At 36.2% G+C, this 25,115-nt stretch overlaps 1 protein-coding gene across 1 annotated transcript; it reads right to left on the reverse strand.

The window, feature by feature from the left end:
- Nucleotides 1-133: 133 nt before the first annotated feature.
- On the reverse strand, nt 134-22,081 carry mbtps2 (membrane-bound transcription factor peptidase, site 2). Its single transcript, XM_059327375.1, has 11 exons — nt 21,773-22,081; nt 18,293-18,441; nt 15,887-16,025; nt 15,153-15,256; nt 12,844-12,971; nt 8,732-8,850; nt 6,910-7,090; nt 5,924-6,030; nt 5,057-5,255; nt 4,004-4,079; nt 134-1,211 (listed from the first exon to the last, which is right to left on the reverse strand). Exons 1-11 carry the CDS (start codon nt 21,845-21,847, stop codon nt 989-991), a joined length of 1,500 nt encoding a protein of 499 aa, XP_059183358.1. The 5' UTR covers nt 21,848-22,081; the 3' UTR covers nt 134-988.
- Between the last annotated feature and the right edge of the window lie 3,034 nt (nt 22,082-25,115).

Consider the following 25,115-nt stretch of genomic DNA (forward strand, 5'->3'; position numbering starts at 1 on the left):
ACATACGTAATAACTTCTGGATAAATACTAAACTGCATTTTTCTGTCTACAATGTTACATACAGTGACAATCAAATCTAAAATATCTAGTCTAAAAACTCAGTCAACGACATAAACAGTTTGAAAGACAGCACTTAAATAAAGAAAGTCTTTTATTCCACAAGTTTGACAAACCAACTTCCACATCATAGACAGTGAGCGGCCAAGAGCGTAAAAATGATACTTACACCTTGAGGAAAAAGTGGGAAAAGGTTCGTTGACAAATTTGTTTTCCCACTAAAATGCCCGAGAAGAGAAGAGAAAGACACTTAACGAAGCAAATGGAATACCTGCCTTAAAATATTTGTCAGATGTGATAAAATGTAGGCGTCATCTTCATTGATTAACTAATTAATGTACATCCTTATGATTAGTCAGTTCCTTTGATATACTGTCACATGAATATTAGGCAGTACATATTGGTGATATGTAGAAGAAATTTTAATGTATTCACCAATTAATGTAAGGCTTTTAAAACTTTGCTTCTCCACTAAGAACAGCTTAACTTCCACGGGCAACTCTCTCGAGCACTTTGAGGCCGAGACAAACAGTGTCAACAGGAGAATATGGCATTTTGGAATCAAACACAAAGACAGTTTTCTTTCAAACACGTCACAGATATTAACATTTGGAAAGATTGTGCAGTCTTTGTAAACAGTCACGTAGGACAGTGCTTGACGGCAAGTGCATTATTTATTTGTATATGTGCTTTTAAAGTATATGGCGGCAACAAGGTGGAAGAAGGTTGGTAAAGCCTTAAAGGCAGACTAACGTTCTGCTCAACAGTCTCCTGAAACCGGGCAGCACTGCCAGATAACGCAGTCTGTTCCCTGTATGTTCACAGTTTAATGGTCCACACGTGTCAAACTCTTCCTGAGAGAGAAGCTCTCAGTCCACATGGGGATTTAATCGTTTAGTTTTTGTCTCGCCAGAGCAGCTCACCGCTGTGGCTACCGCGCCGTGACCATCCACAGGCCCAGTGCCACGTTGGCTGCCAGCAGGGCGCTGCCAGCCAGCAGCAGGAAGAAGCCAATCAGCTCGCGCTTTTGGCGGTCCGTTACCACAGTAACCAGCGTGGCCTCCAGCAGGGCGTTCAGCATCCACTGGCCGTCGAGGGCGAAGCACGGCACGGAGTTAACTACCGCTAATGCACCGGAGAGGGACACCACATATCTGAGAGACAGGGGGGTTAAGGACAATAAGACGGAATTAAGTCATTCTTAAAGTTTAGCTAAATACACAAGACTGAGGCGAATATATCGTCACAACTATCATCACTCTTATGAGTTTTGAAGCGTAAATATATAAAAATATTAAGGAATAAAAAGTTAGTCTAAATGTTAGGCGTTAAACTAAGTACACCACGGTCAAATGAGAACAATATCAACAGTTGGCGTCAACCTCTGGAATCTAATTTAGCCACTTAGCATCAAGTGGCTTCATAAAAACACACATAGGATTAAAAAAAATGTTTAACGAGCTTTTATCGGGCCAAAACCCCCCAAAAAAGCCACAGTGACTTCGAGACGAGCCAATTTTAAACCATAAAACACCAATATTAACAATTGTTTCATCACAGTACAGCTATAAAGTTTAGTTTACAGCTCAAAAAGTTGTTATTTTTGTTTATTTTGTTTTTGAGCACTTTATGGAAAAAAACAAACTCCATCTTCCGATAAAAATCATAAGACTAAAATATCAGAAAAGCCACTATATCGACCAAATGTTGAGATTGTTTCCCACTGATGTCCCCTGGTGTAATACCCACTCTGACACTTTGTGCTGACAAACACACACTCTGTGCTGGGTGGCAGGGTGTGAGTGGAAATATCTTAAAAGTAGGAAAATGTCAAGCTTCAGCCGCTCTAAAGCTCAAAGGTCAGTAATTACCTTCGCCAAGGAGGTCTTGTTTTCAGTTTGCTTTGTTTGTCAGCAGGATTGTAAAAAAAAGACTACTAGCCTGATTTTTTCATTAAACTTGGTGAAAGGGTGTAGCACCATTAACTTTTGGAGTGTACCTGAATCACAAGGTGGATACACAAATTATTTTTCACTTTTGTTGACATTGTGAGATGGGCCGATTGGCCTTGCCAGAATAAAAGCCATACATCTTATAATCCAGTAGACAGTAGTTAAGGGTATAACATGTAGAAGGCATTAGTTGGTGTTTGAAAACAACCAGCAGGCAAAGTTGTCTCCTCCTACCCAACCCAAAAGAGTTTGAGAGAGGGAAGCAGTTGCCGAATGAGCTGGACAGTGAATGAAGAGAGGGATCGAAGTTAGTGAGAACAAAGTCAATCACAAGTCGTGTTTCCACGAATCAACGAATTTCTCTGTGCATTTTGAAGATTTCCATGAGAAAAGCTTGATGGAAACACCAAAATTCTATAAGAATTTCAAAATGAGCATTAAAAGTTTTTACACTCGCTTGAGGTGGTTTTTGTCTTTTAGAAAAATGGTTCAAGCGATAAACAGAAGATGGAAATGCTTTTTCCGAATAAGCTCCTGAGTTACCGAACATTTAACTCCTGACTGATCAGCTGTTTCCACTCTGCTGTTTCTAAGCAACCTCTTTTTGTTGTTTTTTCTGTACTTCTTCTACTATACTGTTACTATACTGTTTACTGACAGATTAGCCTACTGCAACACATTACGCTGCCATCTTCTGGTGAAAGTACGTTTATGCAGCCTTGTTTATTTGCTCTAAACCTGTTGATGGAAATGTCCTTAATTCGTATTTTCTTGAATGTAACATTTCAAACTTCGCTTAGACTTTAATGGAAACACTTCTAGAGAAATGAAGTTATTTTCTGATTGTTTCACAGTCATTGGCGAGTGGAAAATTAACACACCCACATATCTGCACCACCCTGCAGGAACTTTGTCAGGATTTCGTGTGAATATGAGCTTCATGCTGTGGCTGCATGTGAGCTGGTTAACCCGACACAGTGGCACTCCGCACAGAGCCGAGGAGAAAACATAAAACAGGGGAATCAGGGGAAACACTCAGAGAGGCACAGAGCAATGTATCAACTCTGCTGTCCAATAACACCACTTTGTATTATACAGACATTAAAAAGGTGCCTTGTGTGCAGTGTGTCAGTATCAGACACAGAGGGGCGTGACAAAGCGGCAGTTTTTGATGACCTGAGAATGAGAACGGGCTCCACACCTGGCTCTGTTATTGGCATTTTACAATCCCCGCGTCGGGCCCAAAGGTTCTTTGCTGACAAGCATAAATGTCCCGCAGACAGCAAAACAAGCAAAAATAGAAAATACTGGCAGAGGGCAGAGTCAGATACAGACACCACGATAAACGTCTTGCGGTGATGATTCACAATGTTGTTGTTTTTTAAGGAATTTCCTGCATATTATACCTTTAACTGCAATCAACATTACAGGGCTTAAAAAATAAACAAAAATAATATTAATTTAATTATAATAAGAAACTCGTAACAGAAATGTAGTAAATTTATATACATACGGAGAAGATATAAATCTAAATATGTTTTAAAATACACGTCTCGTGGTGATGATTCAGTATGTCGTTTTTTAAGGAATTTCCTGCATATTATACCTTTAACTGCAATCAACACAAAACACATGGACACAAACATGAGACAGAAGGAGAACTGCAATCAGAAATGTGCACAGCTTTTTGCCATGAAGGATTACATTCATAAATCAGACTTGTGAAGAGCAACTAATTACTGTAGGAAATGATAAGATATAAAAAAGGGGAGTTTTATTGAGAAATAACAGAAACTAGACTGAATCTTCACAGGCCAATCAGAATCGTGATGCTTTATCACCATTTTGAAGAGTATAATGATCATCATTAACAAAGAACAGACTGTGCTTTGTCAGCCACGGGCTTTTATAACCCTTCTGTCCTCTTAAAGGTAACATCATTTGTTTGAATTTTGAGTCTTTGACTCATCTGTCCTTTAAACATGAAAGGATACTTGCAGAAGGTCTCCAAAAAGACGGGAAGATCCAGGTGGAGGAAACCAAAACGGGGGACGAAGTTGGTCAGACTCACTGAGAAAGACAAAACACAGGAGGTGTTACAGTCACACTGCAGGAATTTATAAAAACACATCATTATAGAAAGATTTCATTCAACACTTCTGAAACTGTCTTAAATAGCAGCAGACAAGACAACAAGCCTCTTCCTGCACATTTATTACACATCACTTAAAGACTGAAGAGGCAGCTCAAAACTGTAAACACCAATTATAGGAATATTACACATAAAAACTCTTCCCTCTTTCTAGGCTGCAAGTCATCGAGAAACTATGTTGTTGCAACTCTCCATTTTCTGCTCTAATATTTACAAATGATTCATAATGAAAATACAATTTAAAACATATAGGAAAGATGCCTAAAGCCTAAGATACTTTAATTAAGTTCTTTATTATTATCATGTGTACAATCATTGGCAATAAAAATCTTGGATCTCAGCTTTCATTCAACAATGCTCGTTAAATATGTATTAAAGAAAACTACGGAATTAAAAGCTAAGTGAGAATGTAGGAGAAAAAGTAGTGTAAGTTAAATTACAGGGCTTAAAAAATAAACAAAAATAATATTAATTTAATTATAATAAGAAACTCATAACAGAAATGTAGTAAATGTATATCCAGAGAAGATGTAAATATAAATATGTTTTAAAATAAATGTATATACAAATATGTATAAATTAAATAAAAATACAGATACATATAAATATATATAAATATGTATAAAAATACATATAAATAAATCTAAATATATATATATATAGAGAGAAAATATATATAAATATGTATAAAATAAATATGAATAAATATATATAAAAACAAATATAAATATAAAAAAATGATATAATACACAAATACAAACAGTAAGTGTATACAGGTAGTGTGTCAGCCATATCAAACATTATCATCCATTTCAACATGTCTGACTTATTTCTACTTCTCGTAATGATTTCCAACATTTCGTAAAACAAACGGGAAGAACAAACTGTAACGTACCAGAGTACTGGAGGTGCGGCGGATACCCCACAAACAGCATGTGTGTGTTGGGCGGGTGTGTGACACGGATGAAACGAGTCTGGTTCTCCAGAGACGGAGTGACGCAAACGCTGGGGGTGTGGAAGTGTGCGGCGCAGTCCTCGTCGGTGCGACACACTCGCGTCCCCGTCACCATCTTACGCACCGGCATGCAGGCGTACTGCAGCCGAAGGAAGGAATATAAATATTAAAATTTGCCCATACAGCCCTTAATCTTGATTTTTCCTATCTTGGTTTTTATTCTTCTTATATTTAAGCTTAAGTTGTTTATTTATTATATGCACGGTAATTACAGAGAAGCCGTCTTTGGCAATGAGAATCTTAAGTCTCTCTGCAACAATGCTAATTAAATATGTATAAAAAGGGAAAAGACAGAACATCACGCAAGTAAAAACAAAATGAAGACAAACATAAAGTGCAAGTTAGAATAAGGGATAAAATTTGACCTAAATAAAATGTTAAATAAAACATTTTCATTCATGATGGACAGTTTGAAAACAGGTCAGTGTCAGATAAAATGTGTGATATTATGAAGGAAGTACACTATCATTAGCAAACAGAAGTGAAGCAAAAGGAAATCTTCTAATATTACAATGTTTAAATATGGCTTTGTGTATACTCATAATTGCATTTTTTTCCTGCATTTAAGTCACATAGTTGGAAACAAAGTGGCAGAAAATAGGAAAAAAGGAAGTGAACTGAATAAAGGAAGAAATATAAATATACTTGTAATAGACTGTCTAGGTGGAAACCTGCTCACATGATGGAGCGGTCACAAAAAGTCCCAGCCTGTGTGTGTGTGTGTGTGTGTGTGTGTGTGTGTGTCACCTCTCTCTCTCTGCTGTTCTTGCCCTGTGGCTTCATGTAAGAGAAGCAGAGGTCTGTCAGGCTGTTGTTGCTGCAGCAGTCCATCGTTCCATCCAAACGCTTGAAAGCTAGAAGCAAGAAAAAAAAAAAAAGATAAATGGAAGAGAGAGACGAGAGAAGTTGATTAGATTTGTCTGTCGGGCTAAAAACCAAAGATGGATGTCCGTGAGGGTTTTTTTTTCTTGTTGGACTCTGTTGGTAAATGTACTCGTATGAGATGATTAGACAAGAACAGAGTATCGCACACTTTGAGACGTAACTGAGACTGTTTTGCCGACTCCGCACACATCATCAGGAACTCTGGCTTTGCTTATTAACCCCTCTGAACCCCACAATCCTTGATACTTTTTAAAGGCATGTTTCTTTAAAAAATGCTGAAAAAACAACATTTATCAAAGCCAGAATCAATAAAGTAAACTGTAATTATTGTTGGATTTTTTAATTTCTGACAGTTCTTGACTCATCAATCATGTGACAATCACTTCCAGAAAAATGAACAAATTATATATATTTTTATCAAAATCATTTGATATCAATCAAATCAAAATTATATACATTTTATCAAAAAATGTTGCCAAAAATAAAGAGTTTGCAAGAAGCAAATCCTGTGAAAATATTAAAACTCTGTGGTGAATGACTCGGCTGAGAACAACAGTCATGTGACAAAAATTCAGCAAAACTTTGAGTGAACTGCAGACTGTTTACACAGATCAGAGAGGAGAGGACAAGAGGGGTTGGAAGTAGAGGTTGGAAAAAAATGTACATTGTTGAAAAAAAAAAAAAAAACAAGGATAAAAATAATAAGCTATTATTAAAACTTAAAAATAGGCTACAAGATTACTCCAAATTTAAAGCCAGATTAAACAGATAGGTCTGTAATTACACTCGTCTTATTTATACTTTGACGTAACCTTTGGGTGCCCTCGCTGAACAAACAGCGAGCTCACCTCGTCCGTGGGCCCAGCTGGGCTGCAGGCTGGCGCGGGGGACACAGTATCCAGTCTGCTGCGCGTGAGAGAGGCGGGACAGGCAGCTGGCCCAGTCCTCAACCCCCCCGACCGGACAGTCCTCCAGCCCCGTCACGATGTCCCCGACGGACAGACCCCGGGGACCTTCAGCCGCGGAGCCCTGGGTAAAAAAAAACACAGGCAGATATAAAAATTTTGTTGGCAGGAGGTCAGAAAATTGCTGATGGTTGTGTGTCTTGCGATGGAAAAATTTGGGTGGAGAAGGGAATGATGAATACACTTTCAATTGCCAACAACTGCCAACAAGTCCTTGAGCAACAGCCTCAACCCCTTCAGCTGTGAATTACTGACTGTATGAATGTGCAGGGGGCACATTCACGCCCTGCCAACTTCAACCGCATAAATAAAGTCTATTAACTTCTTGTACTGACAAACAAAAATCATGATTCACACATTAAAAACCTGCTGCACTAAAAATTGAAGAGACCATGTCAGGGGCAGTTCAGATTCAGGGTATAAAGGTATAAAAGACTAATTAAAAAGCTAATGGAAACAGGTATATTCTCTCTGAGAACATGGTTAAATGGGTTTACTAAGAGTGGCTTGTTTGAAGAGATAAATGTTTTGAAACGGTGCTCCCATGACCTTGACTTTACCTCAAATAAATTGGATGTGAGCTACAAGGAATGAGCTAATAGGAGCCTCTCCTCACACTGCACCTTTTTAATCAATAATGAATAATTTTCAGACATTTAAAGACTACAAGGGTTAAATAATAATGACTTTTTTTTTAGATTTCTCCAGTCATCACACAAACAGTTCTAGGTTTGAAAGTCAAAAGGCGTTTCACAACAACCTACTGAAAGTTTTTATTAGCACCTGTAAGACAGCTTTAGGGCTTCAAGTAATAATAACTCCAGGAGGTTAAAAAAGCAAGCAGCACTGATATAAAAAAAAAAAAAAGAAAAATGGGAAAGGGGAACTGATGTCTTGTCACTTTGTCAGAGTTTCACCCGGGGCGGGGCTCAGGCAGCTCCTCCACGCACACGCACACACAATTAAAAGTTTATTGCTCTGTACAAGGTTGCACTTACAGTATTATGCTATTATATTGTCATTACATCAGTGGTCTTAAAATGAGAATAATATAGTTTATTGCAATTATTTCTGGGACAATGTATCCTCCAACAAAAAGGTTATTTTGACAGGCCTACCCGTCCAAAACTAAATACTTTTTGGCATACGATTCATACAGAATGAGTCACTATGTTCGGAAACAAAACTTACTTTTAGGAAGCTAAGTTTTTCCTTTATTAGTCCCACAACAGGGACATTTTTAGCATTACAGCAGCAAGCGGACAGCAAAAATAGCATCAATAAAATAACAATAAATAGTAAGGAGAAGCATCATAAACCAGAAGAAAAGAGATATATTAATGTATGTATTAACTAATTGGGACAATCTTGTTTCCGGGCTTCAACACTCAACATCCACTAATATAGAAAGACGGCATTAATGGAATCTTTGGAAATAATCACATTCCCCCTGAGGCTTCAGGAAATTAAATTTGAGGATAGTGGGAGAAGTGGAAAATGTATATTTCCCAAAAACGCCCTTCATTTATTTAGTTATCACAAATGAAAAACGCCCAATGTTCTATTTTTGTGTTCTATAATTATGTTATAAAAGGCTTGAAAATGTGTGATTTTGTCATGTTTATTATGTATGGAACTAAAGATGACTGTGTTAACTGCTGCTGTAAAGTGAATCAATGTTAAAAAAAACACCTGCCGCACTGACCTGGACGACCTCGGTGACCAGCGCCCCGCCGCCGGTGGAGTACACGGGAAACAGAAGGACGGGCAGCAGAAAGAGGAAGGCTAGAGCTGCCACACACAGGACAAAGTTGTGCCAAACTCCTGAAGAAAGAAAACAGAGACATTTAAAGTTTTACCTGCTATAAAATTTTCAGTTTGACTTAATATTTATCCTATCTTTTAGTTTGGGTGACATTAAGTTTAATTTAACCCTTGTGCACCCTTAGGTACATTTTTTGCACCTAAGGTAATACGTGGGGTATTTTTTTATAAACTCACACTGCTCAAAAATTAATAATGCATTTTGATCAATGTTGTTGTTAATTATTGATGCATCCAAGGGTCTAATAATCCCCCCAAAAATTCCAGTTTGCACTTAGTATATGGAAAATATTTCATATTTTGTGTTTTTTTTTTTTCATTTTAAACATGTGGATTTGCATTTCTAAAAGGGCATTACAGGGTTAAAATTATTTAAGAAATACATGTAAATTTTATAGTTATGATCAGAACGGAAGTTGGTCAAAAGATTGAATGCATTGAAAGTGAAAAAAAATATTCATATATAATATTTTTATAGCACTTTTTAAGAGGTGTACATTTTTTGCACCTAAGGTAATACGCGGGGTACTTTCTGAAGGGGTGCACAATGGTTAATGCATAAGATCTGAAATTAACTTTAATAAAACATAAATTTGGATATATATGATTTAACATTTATATCCTTATTATTCACTCTGTGTATAAAAAAAAGGAAAAAAAGCTTTTATGTCTCAGGCTCTGTCTGACTGTAATAAGTGACCTGTAAATATTTTTTGTCATCATTTTTCTTATTTAAAAAGATTTTATTTTCTCATCTTAAAAGAAGTTGCCTGTGTTTTCAGTAATAATATCAGTGTTCCTTTATTCAGAGACGGATCGTTTTTCTTTGTGTCAAGTCTAAGTTTGAAGCTATTTTCTTTTGTTATTTTTTTTGTCTTGTTATTAAGTTTGCTGTGTGATTGTTTGATTGATTGCTGGTTGTTTGCTTTGCAATTGTCTCATTGTATAATATTGCGCCTTGTTCTGTTCTGTTTTCCATGTGTGCCGAGTGTTTGTTTGGGATCCCATTGAAACAGGATGAAACATCTCAAGGGGTTTGACCTCAATTTCTGAGTATATTAACTGAAATCTAAAAATAAAATGAGAAACCGTTAGACTCAATTTTTATGATTAAGGTGGGACTGAGGAGCACAGTTATTGAAATATGACTCTTCCTGGAATTTAAGGAAGTACAAAAGGGCCATACAAGGCTCCAAACTTCTCAAAAATAACCTATTGTAAAGATAAAATTAAACTATTATTAAGTTTATCGAGGCAACCCTTTAGACAGAAACTACTGAAAAGCCAGCAGTAACATCAGGGTTTTGTTTTAGAGTCTGGATACTGTATGTTGTAACAACCATTTGCATGTTTTTCACATTTTCATACAGTAGAATTTCCTGGCAAACGTGTAACCACTGCTTACTAAAAATAGCCGTCTATAGCATGTTAATTATGCAAGAAGACACAAACAGTCTCCCGAAGCCACATGAGAAAAAGTCTCACTGCTTGATGAGGTCAACGCACAAAGTTTAGCTCTTATTTCAAGAAAAAAAAATCAAAACCAGCTTTCCAACTTGGTGACAACATCATCCAGCAAACAGGCAGCACAAAGTAGTAAATTACTGGCTGAAATTTGTTTCTCTTGGGAAAAAAAAAAAAAATTCCAGAATGTTTTATAAGATTTTAATTTCAGGCCTAAAGGGTGCACGTATATTTACTCGATACAGTAAACAGACTATTAAAGTTGCATCACCTATCACTGCAGGAATAAATAATAAACATGTTATGAGAGAGATCCCCCCCGCGTACAGCGAGATCTCCACTGTGGAGTGAGAGAGAGAGACAGGAAAATAAACACAGCATGCCGTTATGTCACCACTCCCCTGATGGGAATACTTCTCTCTCCCTCTCTCTCTGCTTTGTCATATGACTCGACTGGACGTCTCAGTCTGGTGCCTGCAGTCACCAGCCGAGTCCTTCTCTATTCACATTAAGGAAAAGAAGAAGCCTGGAGGATTTAGTATCTAAGTAAAGCTGCAGATGGTTTTAACAGCAGCTCTTCACTGCCCTCTTCAGGCTCCTCGCGGCGTAGAGAGAGCTCCGTTTTGTCATATTGCATTTTTATTTAAGCGTCGTGCTCTTAAACACTTTGACAGCTGACTGACATATTTTTGTCTGCAGGGGGTTTAAAGTCTCTAAATCATGCTGACATCCACTTCCCCCGTTTCTGCAGGAATACCACTGTGTTTCTGTCAGAAACAAACTGACGAGAAGCATAATGCATGTAACGCTTATAAGGGCTGAAGTGGTGATTATTTCATTATAGCAGGGGTTCAAGCCAACGCAGAACTTTACTGATGTTCAGCATCATGTACAGTTATAGGAAAACTGGCAACTCTCATGCAATAACCGTGAGACTAACGCTACTGACGCTTTTTTTTTTTTTTACACTTTCTCACGCCGCATGCCCATTTTCTCACGCTATTAAAAATAAATGTAGAACTGATTAAGTCAGGGGCGCTACAAGAGGACACTGATAGAGAACAGATGACAAGAAGAAGCAGCAAAGAGCAAAGGCAACACCAAAAATACTGCTACTACTCAAGTGAGCTGTCTTTTAAAAATGTTATGCACGTCTAGTCGTGCCGTTACGGTAAGGGAGCCTCTGAAAAAGAAACCAAAATAAAATTCCCCCCTAGCTTTTAGCACAGAGAAAATGATTCCTTTAAACTGAACTTTTCATGAAAAACGTGAAAAAAAAATTACATGGCATGATGTAAACAAACCCTTTAATATTAATTTATTATTTTATGGCAGTTTTTAATCTAAGGCCATCAGAGCAACTTTTTAAGGGATGCATTATGACAATCCCATTACCAGAATGCATGAATCCAAACACCACAGTAACTTAAACATTATATGTTATTAAAACAAAGTTACAGCATATTTCTTAGAGAAACATAGAGAAAATATAGTACAGGTGCATCTCAATAAATTAGAATATCAAGGAAAAGTCAATTTCCAGTCAAGTAGCCCCAACCAAGTATTGAGTCATATAGATGGACATACTTTTCAGAGGCCAACATTTCCGTATTAAACATACTTTTTAAAATTGGTCTTTTGTAATACTAAAATATTTTGAGAGACTGAATTTAACTTCTTCATTAAATATAAGCCATAATCAGTATAATTAGAAGAAAATTAAATAAATTAAGACATGAAATGTTTCATTATGTGTGTAATGGATCTATATAATGTGTTATTTCCACTTTTTGAATTTAATTACTGAGATTAATAAACTTTTCTATGATATTGTAATTTGTTGAGATGCACCTATATATAGCCTTTTTATAGTGGGCATCTTCTGTCTTTTGATCTAATTTCTAGCAGCATTTGGGACGTTTTCCGAATGGATTTTACTGCACTTTATACCCTACCAAATATAAAATAAATTTGCACCTCTGTTATAAGTTTTGACTGTTTTTCCTTTTGCTAAATCTGTCACAGAAAGAGAAAACTGTCCTTTTTCTGTCAGTGCTCTTTTTACTCTTAATTTTTTAGTTTATACAATATTGTTTTTAGAGTAATTTTAATCGTATAAAAAAATCTTCTGCTGCTTTAAACTGCCCTCTTGACTAATTTCTAATCAAAACTGGCAATCTTCTTTTTTGACCAGACTGCATTGAAAATAATCAGCCTTTAACTGGCTGCTACGGTGGCCCGTAAGAGACACCAGTCACATTCATGCGTGAAAAACTGCCAGCCCCACCAATCAATTCATTAAAATCTAATTTCCTTAATTGCAGAGTGAAATGATTTGATGTGAAGCAGCTGTCTGGTGTTCAGAAATAAATGACCTCAGGGCAACCTTCACTGGCAAAACAGGAATGAGTATTTAACAAAATGCTTGTAATAATTGTGATTAATAGCAGTGATCACATTAGCTGTCAAAATAATCATCTCTGCCAGACGGAGCGATCAAAACATTTCTTTATAAAAAAAAGCTCTTACCGGCACAGAAGATGCGGAGCTGCTGAGTGGGTGAAATGATGTTGAGGTGTGTGGTGAACAGGTCCACGAACGCTCCGGGGTACACCACAAACACAAACATGCCGAAGCCGTTTACTCGCACCTGCTCCCTGCCGGAGGGAGAAATATGTTACACATTAAAAACACGTTCAAAAGAGAAAAGCCCATAAAAACGTATTAGTATGAGTGACGGGATCCAACATGAACACACTACTTTCTGCCAAAGTCACAGCAGTTTTCATTAGTTTACAATAGAGATTTCTGTATGTTCCAATTAAATCATGACCATTTAACCTTCTAAGACCTGTTGTGAGGATAATCACAGCCTCATGAAACTTTACAATCACAAACTAGAGACCTAAAGTAGGGATGCACGATATTGGATTTTTGGCCGATATCCGATATGCCGATTTTTTACAACTCATTTAGCCGATTACCGATACCGATATTTTTTTCCTGCACAACTAATACCCACAATCAGGGCAAATTTGGCCAATTTCCCAATTGACATGATAAGTAAACAGAACCTGTGTTCACTGGGAACATGTGAAAAGTGCAACTGTACAGCAATTAAACCCAAATTGCATAAAACTACATGAACCTTACAGACTGCTGCTTAAATTCAAATTTAACTTAAAACAGGAGCCCAATAAGTGACGACTCAATCTGCACCGTGCAAACAAAATCACAAAAAGCACAAAAAAATCTAAGCAGCTTCAGTCCCTAATCAGGACATAAATAAATAGGTGGGCTCAGACTACACTGCACAATTCTATGAGCTACAAACAAGGTCCATTATTTAATCAGTTTATTATATCGGCGGATATCGTGTCGGCCGATGTCCGATTTTCAAGTCAATATCGGCCGATACTGATAACGTGCCGATAATATTGTGCATCCCTAACCTAGAGCATTCACAAGTTGTATGTTTTTCCTAGATATTTTGACAATAAGGGAGTTTCTCTGCAATCTCCTGAACAGAAATGCTCGCCATCCAAAAATGCAATTTCTGCAGAAATCTCCAAAATTTCCTTTCTATGGTGTTCTATGGTCTATATTGGTGCATAATGTTGTATTTGGCTGAATTTTTGACCATTTTTATCATTTCTAGAGTGTTAAAAAATGGGTAACTTCAGTACAAATTGTACCAACTGAAAATTGCTGCAACAGCTTTAAAGACATAATTGGACATAATTTACTCCCACCATAATCCCCTCTAAACACTCAACATTTGAACAGGTGCCTAACCAAAACACAATGTTTATTACTGATTTATAATTCATAGAAAAGCTTGACACACAGTGCTGCTGCCTATGAAATTAATCTTCAGGTTCCCAGCTGTCAGGGGATGTCCATATATCCACTGATGACCTGCTATCTCCCCCTAAAGATCCCCTGTCCCCCTAAAAAAAGACAAAAATGTGTATGTGGATCTCTAACAGAGTCCTACCCTGTGATTTTTGAGACTGTTGTCAATACTTATTTTAGAGGGGAAAAATGAATTGATAACCTATATGGTGGCTTATATAGTTTTGTTTTTTTTAGCTGGAATGAAAATAAACCTTTTTTTATGTGGATTGTGCACCGATTTTTCTCCACTTTGCAAATCTATATACCCAGAGAGCTACTTTCTCAAACATAAAACTGTATTAAATAATATTTAACATTGTTATACATTATGATGCATTATACAAACAATGTATTATATTGTCAGTCAATTCTATAAATGATAGCTGAGAAGATAAAGAATAAATAGGAATAAAATAAATAGCTTAACAAACAGCATTACTGTTCCGTTTCAGCCGATTGCCAACTATTAAAAAAAAATGTTTTTGCATTATATATTGCATAACGGCTCATATTGGACAGCATATACCGTTAAATCTGCCAGGCTCTAGTCTCTAAGGGTTAATGCTATAGAGAGATTTGAAGTCACGTTTTTTAAGCACAAAACTAATCAGATGCTGAAAGATGAAGGTCGAGTCAGATGCAGCCATATGCTCGGACTCAAACACAGATAGCTGAAAAAGTTAAGTAAGAGTATAAAGCTCCAACATTAAGGGACAGAATCACACCAAACCAGGCTGAAAAGTATTGAAATTCATCAATCTTAAATCCAATAGTCAATATAGAGTACCCTTGTGTATTTACATGGACTCACATTGGTCACCTCCCATTTTTTTCTCTCTTATCGGCCATTGGATGCTCTTCTCTCTGCCGACTGTCATGGTAACAGATTGTGTTGTGGAATCTTGTGTGTTTGTGTGTGTGTGTGTGTGTGTGTGTCTTACCTCAGTGCTGCCACAGCGTGGCCCAGCTCATGTATAACTCCGCTGAGCAGCAGTGCGATGAAGAAGTAGGCCAGCTGACTGGTGGGCAGATTGACACCAGGGACCTGAAGACACGCCCGAGACCAAAAAAAGAAACACAACACACGACTGTGACTGATGCGAGCACAAACAGTCCTCTTCGGGATGAAAAAATCAACATCTTTGATCTGATTTTTATGGATATTTTTAATCCCTTTAAAGGAGGGACTATGATGTAATATATCTGCACTGCACATTTGGCAAATAAACAACATTTTTTCTGACCGAGATGTATTTAAATCTTCCTGCCCACTGCCTTTTTTTTTGTTTCCTTCTTCAAATTAATTGTTTTGTGTTTTTGCTGAAGCTGTGGTTTTCTGTGTGGTCTGCATATTCCTCCTCCGCCGGCTGTGTGGTGCATTTGCTCCGGGCTGAATACTCAGTTATAAATGGCCAACTAATAGCTTCCCATGAATCACCTACAGTGGTCTACTGGGGATAGCGCTCACATTAATGCACGGCTATTTGACACCGCAATGAATAAAAAGTGAACAGGAGGAAAATGCTAAATAAGAGCCCTTCGCGTAATTGGGGGCATTTTCTGCCCCCCCTCATTTGAATATCACAGGCTTTGTATGAACTTTCAAGGACATTTATGCTCTTAACTGAAGTTAATCTCTGACTTTAACAACCCGAGCAGCTGGGAGCGTACGTACCACCACCTGCAGGGCCTGCTGACCTCCCATCCGAGGGTTGTCTGTGGTCATCTGAGCCAGCGTCTGCTGCAGCGTCTTTATCAGCAGCACCACAGATCCCACCATCGCTACGATACCGAACACCAAACCGCTGTTGAACCTGGGGGGGGGGATAAAAATTGATAAAATACGGCAATCATTGCACTAGGGTTGTCAAAAGTATCGATACCCAAAAAAGTATCGATACTAAAACGTTGTATCCGGATACAATACTCATTTTCAAAAGTATCGAGTATCTGTAAGACTGTACAACAGCAGCACAATCTGAACATGTTGGAGTTTTCTTTCTTTCTTTTCTGCACATTTTGTCATATAATTTGCACTAAGTTGTGTATATAGTATGTTGTATATTGCTAAATGGCTTTTTCTTAGATTGTTTATTTTTTATCTTTATCTTAAAGGGAAATAATTTTGTGTGAAAATTTTGTGGTCGGCTGTAACAAAGAAATTTCCCCACTGTGGGATTAATAAAGTAAAATCTAATCTATCTGAAGCTTGTTATCATAGTTGCAGTTTCTTTTTGCACAACTGTGGTTCTGTTCATTTTTACATGTTGCATTTTTCTTGGTAATAAAAATATTTCTGTTAAATTTTGGGGTCTTCGTTCTTATCCTTGTGGTATGGAAATGGTATCGAGTATCAAATATTTTCCTGAGTATCGGTATCGAGTTGAAAATTTTAGTATCGTGACAACCCTACATTGCACACTGGCAAGGTTATAATAGTTTTGGATTTTTCATTAGTTTTAGATTTAATTTCGTTGTCACTTTTTTTTTCAAATTCAGTTTGTTTTAATTAGAGTGTGTTTGCTAGTTTTAATTCGTTTTAATTTTTTGGAAAATGCTTAGTTTTAGTTTAGTTTTTCTTAGTTTTAGTATTAGTTTTTTTTAAATGGGGTATTTGTTGGGTGCGAGATTCAGTAAGGTCACAATAAATGTTGCCTTTATTTACTTTGCCTTATCAATCTTAGCCCCAATAAGTTTATTAGGTCATAAAACCAGATAGATGAAATAGATTTATTATCAACCAAAAGGTTTACATATGAAAAAAGTTGACAAAGACGGAAAATAAGGACATTTTAACTATAATTTTAGTCAGTTTTTTTACCCACAAAATACAGTTTCATTTAGTTATCTTTTTTGTAAAACTCTCGTTTTTATTTTTATTTCAGTTAACGAAAATGTCTTTTCAATTCTAGTTTTCGTTATTTCGTTAGTTTCCGTTAACTATAATAACCTTGCACACAGGACGGACCCTATAAATGTGATGCATTTATCTGAAAACAAAATAAAAGCCTGCATGCAAGTGCAGAAAAGGAAAACTGCACAGCATGAAGCCACAGGGTAAAAGATATATTAAGAATTTGGAGGACCGGTCCACTTGTCCATCAAGTGATGAGCAGTGATGCACAAAAATCATCAGTGCAGCACTTCAGCAAACATTATGTAGAGTGATAGTGGTTGCTGGTCACTGACAATATGCAGTAAGTGAGAAAATAAGTGTTGTAGTTTTGCAGTATTTTATCTACAGCTGGGTACTAGTGAAATAATGCAAATGCACACACTTTGGCACCAATACAAATCCAAAAACAATATTTCAATAGTAACATTTTTATTAAAAATAAATAAATAAATTGAAAAATATTGACTTATCTGAAAAAAAGCCCCAAAACAAAACAAATAGCAGGTCAGTCAACAATCACCTACTATCAATCAATTATCAATTATTATAGGAGAGTGCCTTGGAGTTTTATTTCTATTTTTGCATATGTGTATCCCTGACCAAAGAGCATCTCCAACTTCTTTTTAATATGTTTTTATTTTATGGTTTATATTTGACTTGTCCCTTCTTTCGTGTCGTGCCCCTAATATGTTTCTTTTAACTTATTTATTGACTTAATTTATTGATTGTTAGTTGTATGTATGGATGTATGGACTGGGAAAGCTGCAACATTAAATAAATTGCCCCCTTGGAGATAAAGTTGTCTGATTCTGAAGTTCTGAGGATATTTGCTATTTATTTAGTCTTTAAATTCCTGTTTATTTATGTTTATATTGTCATTTTTAAATTGCAAACCACTGTACAAGCCCCAAAACGTCTTGACCTCTGCTGTCAGAACTGTTTACTTTCTATTTAAATTATGTTTGCATAAGTGTATAATAAAAACAACCCAAAGAAATATTATCCATACATTATACCACATCATTAATAATCAATGAGCTTAAGTTGTCCAACTGGGAAATCTTCCAAACAGATAAGAGTTTACCGTTCAGAGCAGGAATATGGAAGCCTGAGCAGGTAAAGTCCAGAAATGCTGCAGTAACGGTTCAGGCTAAGTGCAGTTGATTCATTAAAGAGCAGTCTCACCACATGTACTGGGCTCGGGGGTTGATGCGGGCGCAGTATGCAAAGAGTCGGTTGAACATGGTGGTCTGCCATCTCAGGTGAAAAGGAGACAACATCAGGCCTCGACTGGCCAGCCATGACTCGTAGCTGATCCGATGTGTCACTGATGACTGCAGAGAGAGAAAAAAAGCTATTTAAGAGTGCAATAATCAACAAAAATATCTAAAATGACCCTCAAAATGCCCTTCATCACGCTAAACAGGAGATCTATCACCTGAAGGAGCAACACAACAATAAATAACTGATCAGATAAATCAGTGGTTCCCAAACTGGGGGGCGTGACCCCTAGGGGGGCCCAGGGTTACATACCGGCAGCTGTGGTTGCCAGAACTTCACTGCAAAATTACAGTGAGTGGATTTTCTATTCTAGATTTAAATGTAAATATCACCAAAAACTGTAATTTAGACTGAATATTCCCATTATTTTTATGATAATTGTGTCATTCATTCACACATCATGGTATTTTTCCATATGTTATATTTCTACATCAAAACTTTGTGTTTCTTCCAGTTTATGTCAGAAAAAGTAAAAGTTTTGTGCTATTCTTTGATTAACGGTAATTAAAAGAGTCTAATATGGTGATATACAATTTTTTATTTTACGCCCTATTTGTGATGTATTTGACAGTGTTTTACTGTTATTTCTACAAACATTTTATTCAGCCTGGTAAAAGCTAAATCAGATTATGACTCTACTCGAAATATTACAAATACAAAAAACAAGGATGAAAAATTATGACAAAACCATTCTTGCTTGCTTGCACACAAAAAGAGCCACCAGACCATCTCAATGCATAACATGAGTTAGGATTCATGGCAACACTGTTGGACACAGAGACACACAGAAAGTCTCAGAGCGTCCAGAGCAAGAAAGCTTGGCAGGCAAAATACAACGCTCTGGAGGATAAGGTCAGGACGGAGCAGGCTGAGAAAGAACAGAGCTGGGACATGAAAGTAAAACTGAGGGAGGAAGAGAAGAAGGAACTGGAGCTGCTTGTTGTTTAGGAAATAAAAAAGCAAAATGTAGAATGAGATGAAAACGAGAGAGAAGGAGGAGAAGGCTGAGATGAAACAGAAAGGAAAGGAGGAGAAGCCGGAGAGAGACAAAAGGAGAATATAGACAAAGGTTTTTTTTTAGCTGGATGCACAAAAAGAAGTGTGACAGTGACAGAAAGGTGGAGGACGCTGCTGGTGGTTCAGCTCAGGTTGAACCATCACAGCAGCTCCCTGCTCCTCCCCCTTCACTCTTTCCATCCTACACTGTAAAAAAATGCTGTTGCTTTTACAGAAAAAAAAATGGCAGCTGTGGTTACCAGAAACTATGGAATGAGCTACCTTTGCACATCAGACAAGCCTCCTCACTCTCCATTTTTGTCGTTCTGTTTGTTTGTTTATGTACAGCACTTTGTTGCGGCTGTGGTTGTTTTAAAGTGCTTTACAAATAAAGTTGAGTTGAGAGTTGAGAACAATTCTGCAAAAAATACAGTACAAATGTAAACAACTTTACAGAACAACTTGTAAATTTTACTGGTATTCAGTGTACAATAAATAATAACTGAAGGTTAAGTTAATGGTATTCAATGCACAATAAGCAAAATAGTATAATTAGTATAAATGCAGTATTATCCTGTTAAATTAGCAGGACGGTATAATCTACAACTTTAAAATGTTTTTTTTTTTAAATTACTACAGTTTTAGGATGTAAAATGTACACGTTGTTCTGTGAAGATGTTGACACATATACTGTATTTTTTACGGAAATATTCTGGTAACCACAGCTGCCAGTTTTTTTCTGTAAAAAAAAAGGGACATTTTTACAGTGTACTCTCCCCCCGTTATTATGCTACATTCAGGGCATCTGTGATTAGTTCTGCAGCCTCACAGAGTCACCTCCACCTGTCTCTGTGAGGGTTTTTCTCCTCCCAACCCTGAAACTAAGAATCATTGTGTTTTGCCCTTCATATCTACATAGGGAGCGGTTCTCTTCGGACAACAACGGAGAAACAGGAAAAGAAATACGACGAAGTATTAGGGTCACATTTAGAAAAGAAAATTAATTACAAGAATAAAGTCATAAATATTGAATTATTTACGAGTCGACAATATTTAATTAATTACAAGAATAAAGTAGAAAATATTTAATTAATTACGAGAATAAAGTCTTAAATATCTAATTAATTAAGAGAATAAAGTTGAAAATATTTAATGAATTACGAGAATAAAATAAAAAATATCTAATTAATTACGAGTCGAAAAGATTTAATAAATTACGAGAATAAAGACGTAAATATCTAATTACGAGAATAATGTTGAAAATATTTAATTAATTACGAGGATGAATTCAAAATATTAAATGAATTATGGGAATAAAGTTGTAAATATTAAATTAATCACGAGAATAAAGTTGAAAATATTTAATTAGTTACAAGAATAAAGTCGACAATATTTAATTAATTACGAGAATAAAGTCAAAAATATTTAATTTGTTATGAGAATAAAGTCGACAATATTTAATTAATTACGAGAATAAAGTTGTAAATATTTAAATAATTACGAGAAAAGTGGGTTAAAGTGAAAAAATAATTGTCAGATCATGTTTAAGTTGTGCTGAGATAATACCAAATACCAAACATGGGTATAGTAAATATTATGAGGTATATAAAGAGCAAATAGGTTCAGACCCTAGAAGGTTAACATAATATAATTTTACAATAGAGATGATCTTTGTATTTATTTATATATTTCTAGGTTTGCTAGAGATCACTACTATTTCACATGTTGTCAAAAACTGTTCCCAGTGAAGACTTTACGACCAACAGAAGTCATAAACATTATGGTAACACTTTATTTTGAAGGTGTCTACATAAGAGTGACACAAGCCTGTCAGAAACATGACATGACAAGTATCATGAGCATTAATGTTCCTTCAAAGTATCATTAATGTTCATGACACATCCCATGTCATGTTTATGACAGGCTCATGTCACCCTTATGTAGACACCTTCAAAATAAAGTGTTACCATATCTTGCTTAAGTCACAAAGGCTTGTTCAAAAAATTGCCTAAGTCACATTTTATTTTGACTTAGGCATAATAAATCCACTTTAGTCACACACTTGACATAGGCCATTATCTTAAAGGGGTAAAATCACATGATCTGATCAACTGAAGATGTAGGTGATTTTACCATAGGTGGCCGGCATTATGAGGAGATGATTTTAACAGTGTGACGATATAATATAACATAAAGTATAATAATAGCAGAGAATAGTTTCTCCACGTGAGAAAAACGTGGGCGTAAACAGTCCCACATCAAAACAAAACAAATCGTGATGCTCTTGTCGCCCATTTAAATAACTCTACGCTAATGTAGCGGACCAATTTTGCCTCGTACGTTTACTGGCATCTCATTTAACACCAAAAACAAGACGATAATATTCACCTTCAACAGTGTGTCGGCGAGGTAGACAGCACACCATCCTGCCATCACAAACACCAGCAGAGGCACGGGGATCATGGTGATCACTGGACTCTCCGCGGATAAAATGAACCAAACTGCGCTGTCTCCATCACTCCGTCTGCCCGCCGGTTACCACGCAGCTAGCCGCGGTTACACATATTAACCACCACATAAAAGTGCTAACAGTTTACATTAAATACGAATGAAAGAAGGGGTTGTTTTGAGAGATGCTCTGAATTGAAAGAGCCGTCAGCAGGACTGTGTGCAGCAAACTTCCGGGTTGTTCTTCTTCTTCTTCGCTTTTTTTTACAAGTTCGACTAAACGGAGCATTAGCGCCACCAAGTGTTCAACTAGAGAATTGTCCTTCGAAGAAAAATAAAATATTGTATTATACACCGCAGGCCAAAAGTTTGGAAGCAACTTAAATGTTCTGTTCACAGTAGCTTTCTTAAAAAACAGTATATTCTTTGGAGTTTTGGATGTTTTTACTGAATGATCATACTTTAACTCTATTGAATTGAACCATTTTCCTCAATTACCTTTAGGCAATTAAATATTTACGACTTTATTCTCGTAATTAATTAAATATTTACGACTTTATTCTCGCAATTTAGGCCTAATTCAATGTTTTCGACTTTATTGGTCTTTTACAAAAGACCAATTCAAAAAGTAAAGTTAGTATGTTGAAATGGAAATGTTGGCCTCTGAAAAGTATGTCCATCTATATGCACTCAATACTTGGTTGGGGCTATTTGACTTGAACTACTAGGATTTTTCCATGATATTCTAATTTATTGAGATGCACCTGTGTCACAGTTTGCAGTTATGCTTTCTCATAAAGATAAAAATAAACAAGTTCTTGCTTTCCTCAATTTTTTTCAACTTTATTTTTTTCCCAGTTTCTACAAAAAAATATATTTTAAATACACCCATTCCAGATTTAAGAAATATTCCCTTCATTCTAATAGATAAAATTGTCAGATTTATTTTCTTCCCTTACTTCCCTGTCCGCCTTCTCATAATTTTACACCACCTCCCCATCCCATCTCTCATATTCAGTCATCTCTTGCATTGTACATTCTTTCTCCCAGTTTTATATTACTAACTGCACATATTAAGCTACATCAAAGCTGTCCAATATGGGAAGCAATGCAATGTATGTCAAGTGAGAAAAATGTATGGTTTTCAAGTCATAATTGAAATCAAAACTTTACATTTATTAAATTGGCAGAATTTGATAATTTGAACATCCTGAAATATTCCTTTACTTCATCTTTTTTTGCATTACTATATCATTGATGCATTTGATATAATAAGTATAAAAGTCAAAGGGCAATTCCTTTATAAAATACAAGAAAGCTACGTTGATTTATGTGTCTTTGTTTAGTGTCTTTTTATATCATTACACTCTGTTTATCTTTCATTTGAAGCCATTAATGATTATTGTAAATTACTTTTTCAGTTCCCCATTGTCATGATTTATTTGGATTCAAAAGAAATACGAAAGATAGAAAATAAGAAAGAAAAGGCATATTTAGTAACTTGACTTCACAGAGAGACCCTAAAGGCAGCACTAGCCCTTCAAATGGAGCACAGAATAATTGATCTGGCTTTTGGAGAGCTGCTTTGGCTGAGCTGCAGCAGTAAAAAATAAAAAGCGCGAGTCTGAATATTGGATTTCATCCTACCAACAGGCCAGGAGTGTAAAAGGACACCAATAAATGTCGATGGTCTGACTCAGATGCGACGAGGAAACAAGCTCCCAGTCTGACTCATTAAGCCATAAATGTGAGCATGGGAACATAAAACAGCTTGTGGATAAAGCATTGTGTGTTGGTGCATTTTACATCGATATTGACACAATTCAGTGGCACACTGAGCCTCCAGCTCATCAGTATTCATGTTTAATTCACACAAAAAAAGTTTAGAGTTAATTTTTTCTGCACTCATGCAAGCTTAATGTTAATTCTGCACACTAACAATTGTTTTCCTCAAGTCACGTATGCTTACAAAACTGTAGACGAGACACCAGAACTAAATCTGTTTACTAATTATCACTCGGTGAAGCAAATGCTCACCACGACAGTGAAATATTTGTGGTGCAACAACACGAGCAGCTTGCAGCAGACAGCAGGACAGATGCCCTCATGTACATGTGGCCTCCAACTTCTCATGTCCTGCCAACTAAACAGCTGCCGGTGGACAAGAGCGACAAGGTGTCAGACAGCGAAAACTATTATCAGATCTGTGATGGAGACAATAACATCAGAGGGAGGTGGCTTTTATTCAGTGTGTCATCACTGCATGACTCATGTAAAATCTCAAATATATCCTTAAATCTAAAGCTGTTTCATCCCTACCTGAGCAATCCAAACATAAACTGATGTATTTGACTTAAAAAGCCAATTGAAGAAGCAGGGATATATGCAACTTTTAGGATCTTTATTGTCCTTCAAACTATAAAATTAAATATGTGCAATTTGCACGGAAAGCTTAATGTGTTGAGTTGTGCAGAGCAACTTGAGACTACTGCAATTTAAATTTCAGCTCCATTTTTTAAATGTTGATATCAGTGGTGGAATGTAATTAAGTACATTTACTCAAGTGCTGTACTTAAGTACAATTTTGTGGAACTTGCAATTTACTTGTTTACTTGAGTTTTTCAATTTTTTGTAACTTTATACTTCTACTTCACTACATTTTAGAGGCAAATTTTTCTAATTTTCAGGTCGAGATTTAACATGAAAAACATGATCAATTTAAAGCGATTTGACATTTTTTTTTCAATGCATCAATACAAATAATATAATGATATATTTGGAATATATAAAACAATCTGAATGGGGTCATTCTGCATAAAGAGTTTACTTTTGATACTTTAAGCACATTTTGATGCTGGTACTTTTACTTCAGTAAGTTTTGAATGCAGGACTTTTACTTGGAGTGGAGTCATTTCACAGTGTGGTATTAGTACTTTTACTGAAGAAAAGGATCTGAATACTTGAATACCACCACATTTAGCCACCAGCTTTAGTTACTGTCAGGTCAGGGTTTAACATGAAAAACATGTGATCATTGTTTACCATTATTTATTTATTTATATTTATCTTTGCAGTAAATTGTGCACGATGTATGTTTTTATTTTCCCTTGGGTTTGCAAAATGTTATTTTGTTTCTATGCAGCTCATAAAAATTAAAATGAAAGGAAATCTGAATCTGAAATCTGAATTTATTAAACCACAATACAGTATATTAAGTAGTCAAAATTAGCCCTACCTTAGCAGTAAAACAGTAAAATGCTGCTTAAATAAATTCATCTTTTTT

Source organism: Centropristis striata, chromosome 23 (genome assembly GCF_030273125.1).
Source record: "Centropristis striata isolate RG_2023a ecotype Rhode Island chromosome 23, C.striata_1.0, whole genome shotgun sequence".
NCBI lineage: Eukaryota > Metazoa > Chordata > Actinopteri > Perciformes > Serranidae > Centropristis > Centropristis striata.